Here is a 17,456-nt window from a genome sequence, read left to right on the forward strand (position 1 = left end):
ATGTTTCCCTAAAAATACACACCTCTTGAAACTGCTATCACGTTTACAGAAAAATTGGAAAGCCACACCAATTGACACAGATGTCTTCCAGTCTCCAAGTTTATGTGCCAACCATACTGCCTCTGGAATCAGGCCACCAATAAATAGTAATTCAAGGGCATATTCAACAGTCCACACATTGGAGAGATTCTGATCTCTAACAGCACTTGCCACCTTAGAGTGTTGCAGAGGAATAAGCCGAAGGGACTGATCTGTGAGTAAATTAAAAAAAAATGGATATTCTACTTACAACTCGTGTATCCAAACTCATGCCTCCTTACAAGAGTATATTTATCTCTTCCACTATTATTTTCCACACAAAGCTACAGCAAGGTATACCTATAAAGTGGGCTACAATAAAGTACACATGTGCTACACCATTTTTACTTTTTTTGTAAGCACTGATGAGCTTTTTTGTAAACACCCTGTAACCTTATGGTCCAGGAAGGTCGTGACCAAACAAGTGCTTGACGAAAGACATGTCACTGACATCCTCCACCCCGGAAGGCAACAATGCTTCAGAAAGAAATTCAGAAACAGAGTCAAAACAGAATCCATTCTGGTGATGGCAACCCAAGTGGCTTTGGCAGGATTTACAAGTCCTAGAACTACACAAAGAAAATCCAAGCACAGATTTACAAGAACTGGTTCGTATGAGAAGGAAAGCACCTCAAGAAAATTGTGAAAGGAGCCCAAGAACAGGATGGAGTGTTTTGAAGGCCAATGTTCCTGCTGGGGAAAAGCAAGATTCTGCAACAACTTTATTTTCAGGCAGTGGGCAAATTTTTCATGACAGGATCAATAAAATGCAGAAACTTAAAAAAAAGTGCAAAGAGAAAATCGTTTCTTGACCACATTACCTGTTTTCACATGCAGTGGAGGAAGAATATTCACATTGTGAGGTGGCAAAATGCAAAGCAGCTGATTGGTGAAATAGGCAGTCATGAAGCGAGCCATGGCCTGGACAACTCTGACTGCTGCCTCCGGATGGACGCACCCAGCCATTCCAAACTCAGAGTGAGACGTCTCAGGAACTAAGGAACACAGTCAAAGGAGGTTCTGATTAAACCGACACAAAGTAGTCACATCTAAGGTCCCAACATCATACAAAAAGAAAGTGATAATAAAAATGCTTCTTCTGAGATGCACACCTAAGGCCTAGAACAGCTAAACTGTAGCCATACTTCCTGCAGACAGTAAAAATGAAAACAATTAACCTATAGGCCCTGGAGTTGTACCAGCATCCCATCCATATAAGAGTGCAGGTTCAAGGCCGGTGCTGTAGCACAGCAGGAAAAGCTACCTGCAGAGCTGGCATCCCATATGAGCTGGTTCAAGTCTCGGCTGCTCCACTTCTGTTCCAGCTCTCTGCTATAACCTGGAAAAGCAGTGGAAGATGGCCCAAGTGCTTGGGCCCCTGCAACCGCGAGAGAGACCTGGAAGAAGCTCCTGGCCCCTGGTTTCAGCTTGACACAGCTGCAGCATTGCAGCATTGTTTCAGTGAAACAGCAGATGGAAGATCGCTCCCTCTCTCTGCCTCTGCCTCTCTGAAACAACTCTTCCTTTCAAATAAATAAATAAATCTTAAAAAAAAAAAAAAAAAAAGAGTTTACATCCAAATCCTGGCTGCTCAGCTTCTGATCCAGCTTTCTAATGTGCCTGGAAAGGCAGTAGAAGACGTTTATATCTGCTAAAGTACCTGGCATAAGGCTTGGTACAGAGTAGTCAATTTAAAAAAAAAAAAGGGGGGGGAGCTGGCGCTGGTAAAACTGCCGCCTACAGTGCCCGTATCCCATATAGGTGCCAGTTCGAGTCCCAGCTGCTCCTCTCCCAATCCAGCTCTCTGCTAGGGCCTGGGAAACAGTAGATGGCCTAAGTTCTTGGGCCCCTGAACCCACGTGGGAGACTCAGAGGAAGTTCCTGGCTCCTGGCTTCGGATTAGTGCAGCTCCAGCCAAGCTCCAGCCCATTGTGGCCATCTGGGGAGTGAACCAGCAGATGGAAGACCTATCTCTCTATCTCTACCTTTCTCTGTAACTGTCTTTCAAATAAATAAAATAAATTGGGGCTGGCGTTGTGACACAGCGGGTTAACACCCTGGCCTGAAGCACTGGCATCCCATATGGGTGCCAGTTCTAGTTCTAGCTGTTCCACTTCTGATTCAGCTCTCTACTGTGGCCTGGGAAAGCAGTAGAAGATGGCCCAAGTGCTTGGGCCCCTGCACCCATGTGGGAGATCCCGAAGAGGCTCCTGGCTCCTGGCTTCGGATCAGCTCAGCTCTAGCTGTTGCAGCCATCTGGGGAATGAACAAGCGGATGGAAGACCTCTCTCTCTCTGTCTCTACCTCTCTCTGTAACTCCTTCAAATAAATAAAAATAAATCTTTAAAAAAAAAAAAAAAAGGCGTACCTGGACAATCTTCATGTTCTTTTACAGGTAGTTGGGACCATCTCAGTATTTCCCTTACTAGCAGATCGCATAATCCTTGAGCATCATTTAAATTATAACTATAGAGGTAGCAGTATAAGAGAGAAAGATAATAGCGTGTCTGAAGAAAACATGTCCTTCTTCCTCCTGCAATGGCAAATAATTAAGCACATTGGCAAGGAAATGCTCTTAGTCTACTACTCATCAGAGAGGAGTGTGCAACTTGTAAAAACCCTTAATACTGGATGAGAAATCTTTTTCTACCTCTCAAAATAAATAAATAGATACTGGTTAAGTAGATGAATGAATAAAGCATACGAAGCCACAGCAGTAGCAAATGCAGTCATTGGCCAAATTTGACCATTCAATAGCTGCCGGTAGGGGTTAGCTCCAGAGTCACCATCTGAGAATTTCTCTCATTTCAGCTGCATGCTCAGTCCTATTATCTTACTGAATTGTCCTTATCAAAAAACGCTATGTAGGAGCCGGCACTGTGGCACAGCGGGTTAATGCCCTGGCCTAAAGCTCCAGCATCCCACATGGAAACCAGTTCGATCCAGCTCTCTGCTATGGCCTGGAAAGCAGTGGAAGATGGTCCAAGTCCTTGGGCCCCTGCACTCGCATGGGAGACCCAGAAGAAACTCCTGGCTCTTGGCTTCAGATCGGCGCAGGTCTGGCCGTTGTGGCCATCTGGGGAGTGAACCAGCGGATGGAAGACCTCTTTCTCTCTGTCTCTACATTTCTCTGTAACTCTTTCAAATAAATAAAATAAATCTTGGAAAAAAAAAAGAATCTTGTATTTAGGATCTAAATCTCATTTTTCCCCCCAACAATAATCAACCACACAAGTTTCAACATTAACCAAATGACATGAGACTTATCCAGAGATCCCTGCAAATATTCTTGGTACTACAGATTTCAAGACTAATTTCAAATAAGCATTTCTGATAGTCCAGTTGCCTATATAATTTGTACTCTATTTGGGCATTAAAATATTGCGAGCATTGTAAAAGTTGGAATTATTTTTAAGCTCTGAAGCAAATTAAAATATGTTCCCAGCAAAATCACTGCCATGTAGCATTATCATCACTCCAGTACCTTTCTCTTGAGTTTCTTGTAGCGCCTGCTTCCACAACTCAACAGACTCTTCATATGAGCCTAACAGGAAACACTCTTCTCCTAGAAAGTTTTTAACCAAAAATCAGTCATATTTACATTGCTTTATGGAACTTTGTTTTAAAATTCAGTGGACACATCTCAGCCAAAAATTATTTTTGAAAAGCAAACTGCAAGCAATTAAAAAAATAAAAGCCTGGTTAACTATTTCACTTATTTGTAGAAACAGAAATTGTTTATAATATACTGAGGGGGCTAGCTTTGTGGTGCAGCAAGGTAAGCAGCTGTCTACAGTGCTGGCATCGCATATTAGAGCACCAGTTCGAGTCCCAGCTGTTCCGCTTCAGATCCAGCTCCCTGCTAATGGGCCTGGGAAAGCAGAGGATGGTGGCCCTTGAGTTCCTGCTACCTACATAGGAGACCTGGATGGAGTTCTGAGCTCCTGATTTCAGCCTGGAACAGGCTCAGCTGTTGCAGCCATTTGGAGAGTGAACCAACGGATGAAAATCTGTACGTGTCTATGAGGATGTATGAGTGTGTACGCACGTGTGTGTATATGTGTGTCACTCTGCCCTACAAGTAAATAAATAAATCTCTTTTTTTTTTATTTGACAGAGTTATAGACACTGAGAGAGAGACAGAGAGAAAGGTCTTCCTTCCGTTGGTTCACTCCCCTAATGGCTGCTACGGCCGGCGCACAACGCTGATCTGAAGCTAGCAGCAGGGCACCTCCTCCCGGTCTTACATGCAGGTACCAGGACCCAAGCACTTGGGCCATCCTCCACTGCACTCCCAGGCCACAGCAGAGAGCTGGACTGGAAGAGGAGCAACCAGGACAGAATCCGGTGCCCTAACCGGGACCAGAACCCAGGGTGCCGACGCCACAGGCGGAGGATTAGCCAAGTGAGCCACGGCGCTGGCCAATAAATAAATCTTAAAAAAGAAAAAAAACAAAGATACTGACCATTGATAGGTTTCAGTTCTAAGGTTTGGTTCAAGCAGTCTCCAGCAGTCTGTAAGTTGGCCTGTATATGACACAACAAGAACTTGACAGTAGATGCTTCGTGTGCCATCTTTTCAGTGAACTGTATGTAACCTTCTGGAACTCTTCGACCTAACTGTGTTTGATACCATAGAGTTTTTTGGTACAACAATCTCCAGAGAACAATCAATCTGCAAACAAAATAAGGTAGTCTTTAAAACCACATTCAGACTCGTTTAGCCCCCTTCTTAGCCTGTCTTTTGGACAAGCAAAATAGGAGCCTATTATATGGGAGGTAATGTGTACAGAAACAGATCAGATTTAAATACAGTACCAAGTCCAATGGTCAAACAATGTGTAACACATATAAAAATAAAACTTTATAAATGATTCATGCACCTGGGGGTAATTTTTCAATAGCACTTAACCAAAATCTTTGAATAACATCATAAATTGCCCAAAACCAAATATATATACATATATATGTGTGTATGTTGCATAAAATTTGACAAAAATGCTAAAATATCTTAACAAAAATTTTATATATTTACCAGCTACAAAATGGTATTTTAAAACAAGCACTTAAATATTTATTTACTTATTTATTTGAAAGAGATACACAGAGAGAGAAGGAGAGGCAGAGGCAGAGGCAGAGAGAGAGAGAGAGAAAGGAGAGGAGAAACTTCCATCGGCTGGTTCACTCTCCAACTGGCCACAACAGTCAGAGCTGCACTGATCAGAAGCCAGGAGGCTGGAGCTTCCTCCGGGTCCCCCATGAGGGTGCAGGGGCCCAAGGACGTGGGCTATCTTCCACTGCTTTCCCAGGCCACAGCATAGAGTTGGATTGGAAGTGGAGCAGATGAGACTTGAACCAGCGCCCATATGGAATGCTGGCACTGCAGCCGGTGGCTTTACCCGCTATGCCACAGTGCTAGCCCCCTTAAATATTATTTAAATACCATAGGGCTTTGGGACCAGCACTGTTACACACGAGGCTGAACCGCCTCCTCCAATGTCAGCATACCATTCGCATGCTGGTTCAAGTCCCAGTTGCTCCACTTCCAATCCAGTACCCTGCTAATGTGCCTGGGAAAGCATCAAGAGACGGCCAAGTACTTGGGCCTCTGCCACCCACATGGGAGATCCAGATTGAGTTCCATGCTCCTGGCTTCAGCCCGGACAAGCCCTGGCCATTATGGCCAACTATGCATTCAATCAATGAATGGAAGTGCTCTCACACTCTCTCGCTCTCTTTTTCTCCCTGTAACTTTGCTTTCCAAATAAGTAAATTTTAAAAGAAAAAATAGTGCCGTGATGCCGAGTGCTAACGGAAACAGGATTTCTTTCTGCAGAGATAAAAACGTTCTGGAATTAGTGCTAATGATTTCACCATAAAATCCACTGAAATACACACTATGCAATAGCGAATTTTACAGTACGGATTTTTTTTTTTTTTTTTTTTTTTTTGACAGGCAGAGTGGACAGTGAGAGAGAGAGACAGAGAGAAAGGTCTTCCTTTTGCCATTGGTTCACCCTCCAATGGCCGCCACGGCCGGCGCACTGTGGCCGGCGCACTGCGCTGATCCGATGGCAGGAGCCAGGTACTTAGCCTGGTCTCCCATGTGGGTGCAGGGCCCAAGGACTTGGGCCATCCTCCACTGCACTCCCTAGCCACAGCAGAGAGCTGGCCTGGAAGAGGGGCGACCGGGACAGAATCCAGCGCCCCAACCGGGACTAGAACCCGGTGTGCCGGCGCCACAAGGCGGAGAATTAGCCTAGTGAGCCGCGGCGCCGGCTGGAATTTCTTTATTTTTAAAGATTTATTTATTTTATTTAAAATGAAGAGTTACAGGAAGGCAGAGGCACAGGCAGAGCAATCTGCCATCCGCTGGTTCACTCCCCAAATGGCCACAAGAGCTGGAGCTGGGCTGATCAGAAGCCAGGAGCTTCTTCCAGGTCTCCCATGCGGGTACAGGGGCTCAAGGGCTTAGGCCATCTTCTACTGTTTTCCCAGGCCTTGGCAGAGAGTTGGATCAGAAGTGGAGCAGCCAGGACTCAATCAGGGCCCATATGGGATGCCAGCACTGCAGGCAACAGTTTTACCCGAGATGCCACAGTGCCAGTCTCTTTTCTTTTTTTTTTTTTCAAACACTGATGAGTTTAATTCATTTTCCTAAGCACTTTATTTATGCATTTGAAAAGCAAAGTTAGAGAGAGAGAGAAGGACAGACAGAGAAAGAGAGAACTTCCATTCGCTGGTTCATTCACCAGATGGCTGCAATGACCAAAGCAAGGCCAGATCAAAGCCAGAAGCCAAGAGCTTCATCTGGGTTTCCCACATGGGTACAGAGGACCAGGCACCTAGCCCATCTTCTGCACATTAGCAAGGAGCTGGATCAGAAGTGGAAAAGCCAGGACTCAAACCAGCGTTCATATAGGATGCTGGCCTGCACCATGACTTAACTCGTTGTGCCACAGTGCCAGCCCCTTTTTATGTCTTTTTAAAAAAGCAAAAAAAAAAAAAAAAAAAAAAAAAAAACCTGATGAAAATGCTGTTCTCATTTTTTTTTTTAAAAAAAGATAAATTTTTTTTCTTTGAAAGGCAGAGCTTCAGAGAAGGAGGAAGGAAGGAAGGGAGAGAGAGAGGGAGGGAAACAGAAAGAAAGAGAGAGAAATAGAGAGAGAGAGAGAGAGAGAGAGAGAGAGAATGTTCTATCAGTTGGTTCATTCTCTAAATGGCCAGACCAAAGCCAGAAGCCAGGAGCTTCATTTGAGTCTTCCACATGGGTGCAGGGGCCCAAGCACTTGGACCATCTTCTGTTGCTTTCTCAGGTTCATTAGCAGGAAGCTGGATTGGAAGTGGAGCAGCTAGTTCTTGAACCAGCGCCCATATGGGATGCCAATGTCACAGGCAGCAGCTTAACCCACTATGCCAAAACACCGGCCCCAGCTTCCTAATATTAAAGTAAATACTTATACCTATGTCCTGGCTGGTGAACAAGATTCGTTACTTGAGGATGAATCTTGAAAGATGACTTCCATGACCAGTTTCCATCAGGGCTACATTCTTGAAACATTTGAAAGACAGGCACCACCAATGCGTCTTGATCTGCTGCTCTACTTCCATCAGTTGATGCTGAAGTAACTTCAGGCTGAAGACTGTATATACCATTTAAACTGTCGGTTACCATTCTGAGTAAATAAAAACAGGCTAAAAGTTTCTCTGAGAATAACTGACCCTTCTGTTGCTGATCCAGCAAAAGTCTTAGAGTATTTGAGGTCAGCTTTATCAAATATCCCACATCTTGTCTGTATCTCACATCCCAGTACTGGATTGATAAACACTGAAGAAAAAATTGAAAGGTACCAAGTACCCATGTGTTCTGTCTTGAGTTCTCACTTAAAAAAGGATCAAGTTTAGGTAAAGGACTTTTTACAAACTGAAGAATGTAGAAAAAATGAGTGATACAAACCACTGTATAATTTAACATTAAATTTTTTTCTGTCACATCTTTTGAAATTCCTATTGTCCATGCTGCAAGTAGATTTTTCTGGATGGAATGCAGTTCTGTAATGGATCTGTCTGCCTCCTTGGCATCATCCTTTGCATGTATTGTATCAAACATAGATGCAAACTCCAATCTTCCTTCCTTGACACTACTAAATAGCACATCATTCTTTTTTTTTGAAAAGGTAAATAACTGGTTTGAAAAATATTTGCCTTCATTTGTTTCCTCTGCTTCAAAATCCTAAATATGATAGAAAGAAATTTATTTCATATCACTTAATCCCTATTAAGCGGAGTCACATTGGTGTTCTCAAATTTCTCTTCCCTTTAATAAGGGAAAAATGAAATGTGTTTCTTAAAATAAAGTCAAGTGGAAATGTTCAAAGTAAATGCACTACAAGTACCTGACAATCTGCCGTCTCTTCATTCACCGTCCCTATTTCGTTTGCCTGCAAAAACCTAGGGACAGTGGAATCAGCTGGACGTTCATTTCCTTGGTGTTTTAACAGGCTAGACCTTAGGGAATCCAGTGATCGTAAGTTCAGCCCTTTGCCTTTTGGCTACAGGAGAAAAGAGGAAAATCAGATTTGTAATTCCATTACAAGCAATAAAAAATGTTATGGATAACTGTATATAATTACAAACATAGTTTATAGTTTTAAATTTGACAGAACAAGGAAGCAAATTTTACAAATGGTACCAAAAAGCACCATACCTTAGACTGTAACACACTTTGGTATGCTTTCTCAAGCCTCTGGGTTGAGTCAAGTAGTAGTGATCTCATGAGCATGGATGGAGACAGATTATCAAGAAACCGAAGGGTTGTGACCATGTATCCATCAGAAACAATGAGGTAGGGTAACCGTGAGTGTGTGTTTACAGAAAATTTCTGTCTCATAGGGTCATTATCAGAAGCTGATGAATCTACAGAATTCTTTGACTCTTGAAAATGCTGTGGTCTAGCAACAACATCAAAATTCAAGAATCAGTAAGAGATCTTAAAGGAAACAATCATACTACTCCAAAGAAGAAGCAAAATAAAGCTACAGAATAATGAGAAAACAAGCAGCTGAAACATATATAAAGAGATTAAATATTGGGGCCAGCACTGTGGCATAGTGAGCTAAGTCTCCACCTTCAGGGGCCAGCAGCAGAAGATGGCCTAAGTATTTGGGCCCCTGCACCTGCGTGGGAGACCTGGCAGAAGCTCCAGGTTCCTGGCTTCAGATCAGCCCAGCTCCAGCTGTTGCAGCCATTTAGGGAGTGAACCAGCAAATGGAAGAGCTCTCCCTCTCTGTCTCTCCCTTTATTACTCTAACTCTACCTCTCAAATTAATAAAATTATTTTTTTAAAAAGATTAAATGTGCTTATATATATATAGTTGGAAAATATATTGATTAAAAGATATGTAGGCTTTTAATTTTTCCCAAAATTGTAGTATTTACTTTTTTAATTAATATACAAAATATTTCAGGCAAGAATTAAAAGTTTACTTTTGGGGCGGGCACTGTGATGCAGTGGGTTAATGCCCTGGCCTGAAGCATTGGCATCCCATATGGGCGCTGGTTCGAGACCCAGCTGCTCCACTTCTCATCCAGCTCTCTGCTATGGCCTGGGAAAGCAACAGAAGATGGCCCAAGCACTTGGGTCCCTGCACCCACGTGGGAGACCAGGAAAAAGCTCCTGGCTCCTGGTTTCAGATCGGCGCAGCTCCAGCTGTTACGGCCAATTGGGGAGTGAACCACCGGATGGAAGACCTCTCTCTCTCTCTCTGCCTCTCCCCTCTCTCTGTGTAACTCTTTCAAAAACACATAAATCTTTAAATAAAAAAAAAAAAGTTTAATTTTATTATTAAAGAGAATTAAACAGTTACCTTTCCTAAGAAGGAGACAGGCACACAGAGAAAGAAGAGAGAGATCTCCTACCTGCTGGTTCATTCCCGAAACACTTTCAATAGCCAGAGCTGGCCAAGCTGAAGCCAGGAGCCAGGAACTCAATCCAGGTCTCCCAACCGAGTGGCAAGAACTCAAAAAGTTGAGCTCTCACCTGCTGTCCCCAAGTTACACATTAACAGGAAATTGGAATGAGGAATGGAGCCAAGACTTAAACTCACACACTCCAATATCCAGTATGTGATGCAGGCATCCCAAGTGGTAGCTTAACCACTGTCAGACACCTACCCCGTTCAACATACACTTAAATATACTTATAGGAATACAATTAAAAGCTATTGGCGTACCTACTTTTAAAAAAAGAAGAAAAATAGAGAATGTCTGGAGAGGACAATGACAGTAAAACTATATCAGTTTAGGATTAAATCTGGTGAGTTTCCACTTAAGTGTACTCATTTACTGTTATTGTTATTTCTGATTCTGATTACTTGACATCACTGATTATTAAGTTTGGGGCTATATATATATATATGTGTGACAATAATCTCAGCTTACTGTCTTTTTTTCTAGTTAGGAAACTATTCAAATTTAGATTTTTTAAATTAAATAACCAAGAATAGGAGATTGGTTAATCAGACAACATACAAGCCACAGAAATCGGCAGAACCACTACAACATAATGCCTGACAAGGAAAGTTAGTCTTTCATTTTCTACACAATTTACTTTTGATCCACATGACTTTTTTATACTATATATGATTGTGTGCTTAACCTGCTTTTTTTTTTTATTTTTTTTTATTTTTGACAGGCAGAGTGGACAGTGAGAGAGAGAGACAGAGAGAGAAAGGTCTTCCTTTGCCGTTGGTTCACCCTCCAATGGCCGCCGCTGCAGCCGGCGCACCACGCTGATCCGATGGCAGGAGCCAGGAGCCAGGTGCTTTTCCTGGTCTCCCATGGGGTGCAGGGCCCAACCACCTGGGCCATCCTCCACTGCACTCCCTGGCCATAGCAGAGAGCTGGCCTGGAAGAGGGGCAACCGGGACAGAATCCGGCGCCCCGACCGGGACTAGAACCCGGTGTGCCGGCGCCGCAAGGTGGAGGATTAGCCTATTGAGCCACGGCGCCGGCCCTTAACCTGCTTTCAACAACTGGCTCTGTTCCTGCTAATGCACATCCTGAAAGCCACTGCTAACAGCTTAAGTAACTGGGTCTCTGCCACTCACATGAAAGATCTAGATGGAGTTTCTGGCACCTGGCTTCAGGTCACTGCAGACATTTGGTAAATGAATCAGCAAATGAGAACTCTGTCTCTTAAATAAATTACTTTTTAAAGTAAAATAAAGTAGTATTAGTTCTGTAATAAAAAATCCATTTTGAAAGGCCTCAAATATTAATTTAAAAGGAGAATGTAAAGAAATCTAGTCAATTATGAATTAGATCCTAAAGAGGAAAACAAAAACATTGCAGGAAGTGATGAATATCTTCCATTTGCAATATCTATGGCTACAAATTAGGCATTACTTTTTGCTAACATAAATCAAGCACACATCTCTCCAGGTTCCTCTCTATAAAGCAGAGAATGGATTCACCTCAAAGGTCTTTTCCAATTTTTCTATTTTGTTAATAGCTGTATATACAGATCTAGCTACACATACAAATACAATCAAAATCAGTTACAAATATTTACTGAGCACTTATTTTACAAAAAAAACAGAGCTAAGTGATTTATAATGACACATGAGTACTACCTTACTTCATTCACTCAACCCTGAGAGACAGTAACTATCACCCTCATTTCACAATAAAAGAGAGGCTTAAAAACTAACTTATCCAATGTCACACAACTAATAAGTAAAAGAACCAACATTTGAATTTTGCTCTGGCTCACCTCAAATTACAAATTTAAATATAGGACAGTTATTATGATACATGACATTAAGCCACCACTTAGGATGCCTGTATCCTTTACTGAGTGCTGGTTCAAGTCTTGGCTACTCTGCTTCTCATCCAGTTCCCGGATAATGCACCTAGAAGGCAGCAGATGATGGCTCCAGTTCATGGGTACTTGCCATGCATGTGGGAGACTTAGATGGAGTTCCTGGATCCAGGCTTCAGCCTGGCCCAGACCTGGCTGTTGTGGGCATATGGGGAGTAAAACAGCAGCCAATGGAAGATCAACCTCTGTCTCTCTCTCATACTTCCTTTCAAATGAATAAATTTTTTTAAAAAAATTAAAAAATGACTACATTCTAAAGTCTTCTATCCATTTCCAACAACTTTCTCCTTTTGGGGAAAAAAGTAGACAAACTCATGTGCCAAGTTAATTTTGATTTTTAATTTATCTAAGTGAAATTCTAACAAAAAATGCCATATTATACTTTTACCAACTTTTATAACAATGAAGATAAATTCTTAGTGTTACTGAATAATTAAATAATGTACTTACAAAGTCACAATGTCAAACTGTCACCATGATTAAGCCACAAAAAGAAACAGAAGAAAACTATAAATAAACAGATAATGAGATAACAGAAAGAATAAAACAATTTGAAATGTGGTATTGCTAAAAATAAAAATACACAGTAAAAATAATACCAAAAAAGAGAAAAACTTCTGTAAACAAATTAAAACAATTCCAGTGTCTCACCTATATGTTATTAGAGGATGAAGAGGAATAAATTCTGCTGGCCCAAATTCAATGGAGCAACCAAACGTAATTAATGTTAGCAATTCACCTTGACACGTCAGTAAAACCAAGGAGCCACGTTTTAATATACAAGCCAGAAAAAGACTGTCATGAGTCCAGCTGATATCACCTATCCAGTAGGACCTACAAAGAGCAAAGGACACATTAGAAAGGGCTCTTGGGGCCGGCGCTATGGCATAGTTGGTAAAGCAACCACCTGCAATACCAGCATCCCACATGGGTGCCGGTTCATGTCCCGGCTGCTCCACTTCCGATCCAGCTCTCTGTTGTGGCCTGGGAAAGCAGTGGAGGATGGCCCAAGTCCTTATGCCCCTGCACCCAGAAGAGGCTCCTGGCTTCGGATTGGTGCGACCCCGGCTTTGCAGCCAATTAGGGAATGAGCCAATGGATGGAAGACCTCTCTCTCCCTCTCTCTTTCTCTCTCTCTCCCCCTCTCTCTTTGTGTAACTCTGACTTCCAAATAAATAAAATAAATCTTTAAAAAAAAAAAAAGAAGAAAAAGGGCTCTTGACACTTCATAAGAGGCTGTACCAAGTACAGGTGACACATTTCAAATAAAGAGGCCAAAAGTAAAGATAGGAATCGGCACACACATTTCATGAATGTCACTTCCTCTTAAAAAAAAGTTTGCTCAAGAACATGTACTACAATATTCCAAATGGAAATTCAGCTTCATAGGCAATTCAAAATTCCCTAAAGAGGTAAGCCTTTTAAAAGGCTATGACTACCCCAACCTTCCTGAAAAAATAAGCCTTCCCAATCCAGGCTTTTCATTTCAGTGTCTCCATTTAACCAAGTATTTCTCTACCTACTAATTATTCCACTCCCAAGAAGACAGAAAAGTACCATGAAAGAAAGTATGTTCATTTATCTTCCACATCACCAGACCTTCCTCCTTCCTTAAAATAGTTGAGGCTTTCTATAAATGAAATAGCTTTTAGAGTTTATCAAGCACAGAAACCGAAGGTAGACTAAACTGTATCACATGATCCTACTGAATTATTATAGATTTAAATTTGTCTAACTATTAGAAATAAAAATAAAAACACTACTTAAAACACTTAAGAGTTCTTACCTGACAAGCGAAGTTGGAAGCACAGGATTCTTATTACTACATCCTTTAAGGCTACCAGAGTGAGTAACAAAATTCACTGTGTTTACAAATAATACCTGAGTTGCCTAGAAAGAAAATAAAGACAAAAATTATTAAAATTATTTTAATCATTACTTCCAATTGTGGATACTGGAATCCTAGATCAATAAACTACCCAGGGAGTCTTTCCCAACTTGCAAGGCAATGTTGACCACTAACAGCCCAACATATTAATGCTTCACCATAAGTTATCACTCACTCTCTTCTTTCCTCCTTTTCCCTTATCCTCTTTTTAAAATATATATGTATTGGCCAGCGCCGCGGCTCAATAGGCTAATCCTCCGCCTGCGGCGCCAGCACATCGGGTTCTAGTCCCGGTCGGGGCGCCGGATTCTGTCCCGGTTGCTCCTCTTCCTGTCCAGCTCTCTACTGTGGTATGTATGTATTTAGGCCAGCGCCGTGGCTTACTTGGCTAATCCTCCGCCTGCAGCGCCAGCACCCCGGATTCTAGTCCTGGTTGGGGCACTGGGTACTAGTCCCTGTTGTTCCTCTTCCAGTCCAGCTCCCTGCTGTGGCCCGGGAGGGCAGCAGAGGATGGCCCAAGTGCTTGGGTACCTGCACCCGCACGGGAGACCGGGAGGAAGCACCCGGCTCCTGGCTTCGGATCGGCGTAGTGCCGGCTGTAGCAGCCATTAGGGGAGTGAACCAACAGAAGGAAGATCTTTCTGGCTGTCTCTCTCACTGTCTATAACTCTGCCTGTCACCATTTATTTATTTATTTAGAAAGTCAAAGTTACAGAGGGAGAGAGAGAGAGTGAGAGATCTTCCATCCACTGGCTCACTCCCCAGATGGCTACAAAAGCCCGCACTGGGCCAAGCCAAAGCTAAGAGCCAGAAGCCAGGAATTTCATCTGGGTCTCCCACCTTGGTGGCAGGGACCCAAACAGTTGGGCCATCTTTACCACTTTTCCAAAGCCATTCAAACACTTGGGTCATCTTCCCCTATAAACAGGGAACTAGATCAGAGTGGAGCAGCCAGGACCCAAAATGGCACCTTCATGGGATGCTGGCTTTACAGGCTATCACAATGTCACTCCCTCATCCTCTTTTACTTAGATCAACTTTAAAAAATCTTGGGGGGCCAGTGCTATGGCATAGTGGGTAAAGCCGCCACCTGCAGTGCCGAGATCCCATATGGGTGCCGGTTCAAGTCCCAGCTGCTCCACTTCCCATCCAGCTCTCTGCTATGGCCTGGGAAAGCAGTGGAAAACGGCCCAAGCCCTTGGGCCCCTGCACCCACGTGGGAGATCTGGAAGAAGCTCCTGGCTCCTGGCTTTGGATCGGCACAGCTCCGGCCGTTGCGGCCAATTGGGGAGTGAACCAGCAGATGGAAGACCTCCCTCTCTGCCTTTCCTCTCTCTCTCTGTGTAATTCTTTCAAATAAATAAATCAATCTTTAAAAAAATAAAAAACTTTGGCAGCTCATTTAAATAACTACCAATTTACAGTGTCAAGTTGGTTAAGAAAACATCAATTTGAAGCATGTAAAGGAGTACTATGGAAAAAAAAAAAAAAACTATGTTTAAAAAAAAAAAAAAAGAAATCTCTCCCAGGGACCAGCGAAAACTCTGCTTTTCATTTCCTCTTTAACCTTAGCAGCATCCCAGAGAACGAGGCCATCTCCTCTGCAGAGCACTGGCTCTTCCAGGAGGAGGCGCACCAGGGCCCCAGCTGGGAGCGGGGCTTCTACTAGATAAACATTTACGAGGTTATGAAGCCCCCAGTGGAGGCAGTGCCCGGGCACCTCATCACACGACTACTGGACACGAGACTGGTCCACCACAATGTGACGTGAGCCTCGCAGTCCTGCGATGGACCCAGGAGAAGAAGCCCAACCACAGGCTGGCCATGGAGGTGACTCACCTCCACCAGACACAGACCCATCAGGGCCAGCATGTCAGGGTCAGCTATTGTTAGCTCAAGGGAGTGGGGATTGGGCTGAGCTCCAGTCCCTCCTGGTCACTTCTGGTCATGATGGCTGGGGCCACACCTTGACCAGACACCAGAGGGCCACGTGGAGTCCTAAGCATTACCCACAGCAGGCCCAGAAGAAGAGTAAGAACAGCCAGTGCCACCCACTCTACATGGACTTCAGCAACGTGGGCTGGAATGACTGGACCATGGTCCCTCCCCCCGAGGCTACCAGGCCTTCCTTCTACTGCCATAGGGACTGCCCCTTTCTACTGGCGGACCACCTCAACTCCACCAACCGTGCCATCATGCAGACCCTGGTCAACTCTGTCAACTCCAGTATCCCCAAAGCCTGTTGTGTGCTCACTGAACTGAGCGCCATCTCCATGCTGTACCTGGATGAGTACGACAAGGTGGAATTGAAGAATTACCAGAAGATGGCAGTGGAGGGGTGTGGGTGCCGCTGAGATCCAGTAGCCCTTGAGGACAGACACACACACAGACACACACACGTTCCCAGCCATTCACCCACACACTACACAGACTGCTTGCTTCCTTATAGCTGCACTTTTTATCCTCAAAAAAAACCTAAACATTCATCTTGACCTTATTTATAATTTTACAGGCAAATGTACTAACCATATTGATCATATATTTTGACAAAATATATTTATAATTAGGTATTAAAAGAAAAATAAAATCAGTTATTATTTTTAAAGGTAAAAAAAGAAATCTCAAAAATGGAGTTAACTCACTCTTTCGTAGATTACTTCTGAGACAGGTTCTATTTACTGACCTTTGGGTCTTTCTGATTAAGAGTTACTGCCAGTGTCAGGCCATCTCTTGAAAAGGCAGAGATGAGAGCTCCTCTTGACTTCACTGATTCACACTTAGGAATTAGACTGCACAGGGCACAGTCTCGTTGTGCCCAACAGGCACGGTATGGCAACAATCTAAGGAAGCAACAATTGAAAACAAAGTATTGTAACCTTTTTAAAAAATTTATTTACCAATTTATTTATTTGAAAGACAGAATGTGAGAGAAATATCTTCCTCCACTGGTTTATTCCCCAAATGGCTGCAACAGCCAAGGCTGGGCCAGACCAAAACCAGGAGGCAGGAACTCCATCCTAGTATCTCACAAGGGTGGCAGGGGCCAAAGTGCTTGAGCCAACATCTGCTGCTTTCCTAGGCACATCAGCAGGGAGCTGGATGAGGGCAGATCAGCCAGGACTTGAAACGCCACTCCAATATGGGATGCTGGCATTGCAGCGTCACTTTAACCCACTGCATGCACCACACGTCAGCCCCAGTAACATAAATTAATAAGTACTTCATTACAATAAATTAAAGGGCAGCTGGCATCCCTATATGTCACATGTATGCAAGAGGCTTCTTAGTGACCTTTCATCAACAGCACAGAACAGCTCTTAAGGCCAGCGCCGCAGCTCAACAGGCTAATCCTCGGCTTGCAGCGCCAGCACACCGGGTTCTAGTCCCAGTCGGGGAACCGGTTCTGTCCCGGTTGCTCCTCTTCCTGTGCAGCTCTCTGCTATAGCCCGGGAGTGCAGTGGAGGATGGCCCAGGTCCTTGGGCCCTGCACCCCATGGGAGACCAGAAGAAGCACCTGGCTCCTGGCTTCAGATCAGCGCGGTGCACTGGCCGCAGTGTGCCAGCCGCAGCGGCCATTGGGGGGTGAACCAACGGCAAAAGGAAGACCTT

The 17,456-nt window shown here is 43.6% G+C and overlaps 1 protein-coding gene and 1 pseudogene across 7 annotated transcripts in view; one reads left to right on the forward strand and one right to left on the reverse strand.

The window, feature by feature from the left end:
* CPLANE1 (ciliogenesis and planar polarity effector complex subunit 1) overlaps positions 1-17,456 on the reverse strand; it is a 133,848-nt gene that overhangs the window by 104,337 nt on the left and 12,055 nt on the right. For all 7 annotated transcript variants that reach the window (XM_051853812.2, XM_070056644.1, XM_070056646.1 and 4 more), the window contains exons 7-17: positions 16,531-16,687; positions 13,746-13,849; positions 12,611-12,793; positions 8,786-9,029; positions 8,475-8,630; positions 7,542-8,311; positions 4,545-4,753; positions 3,563-3,643; positions 2,447-2,611; positions 900-1,073; positions 23-251 (exon numbers count right to left, since the gene is read on the reverse strand). In XM_051853812.2, coding sequence (XP_051709772.2) covers positions 23-251; positions 900-1,073; positions 2,447-2,611; positions 3,563-3,643; positions 4,545-4,753; positions 7,542-8,311; positions 8,475-8,630; positions 8,786-9,029; positions 12,611-12,793; positions 13,746-13,849; positions 16,531-16,687 — 2,472 coding nt within the window. The remainder of the gene's footprint in view (positions 1-22; positions 252-899; positions 1,074-2,446; positions 2,612-3,562; positions 3,644-4,544; positions 4,754-7,541; positions 8,312-8,474; positions 8,631-8,785; positions 9,030-12,610; positions 12,794-13,745; positions 13,850-16,530; positions 16,688-17,456) is intronic.
* Positions 14,811-16,201, forward strand: LOC138845238 (bone morphogenetic protein 4-like; annotated as a pseudogene).

The sequence above is a fragment of the Oryctolagus cuniculus genome, chromosome 14, assembly GCF_964237555.1.
Source record: "Oryctolagus cuniculus chromosome 14, mOryCun1.1, whole genome shotgun sequence".
In the NCBI taxonomy this organism is placed as follows: domain Eukaryota; kingdom Metazoa; phylum Chordata; class Mammalia; order Lagomorpha; family Leporidae; genus Oryctolagus; species Oryctolagus cuniculus.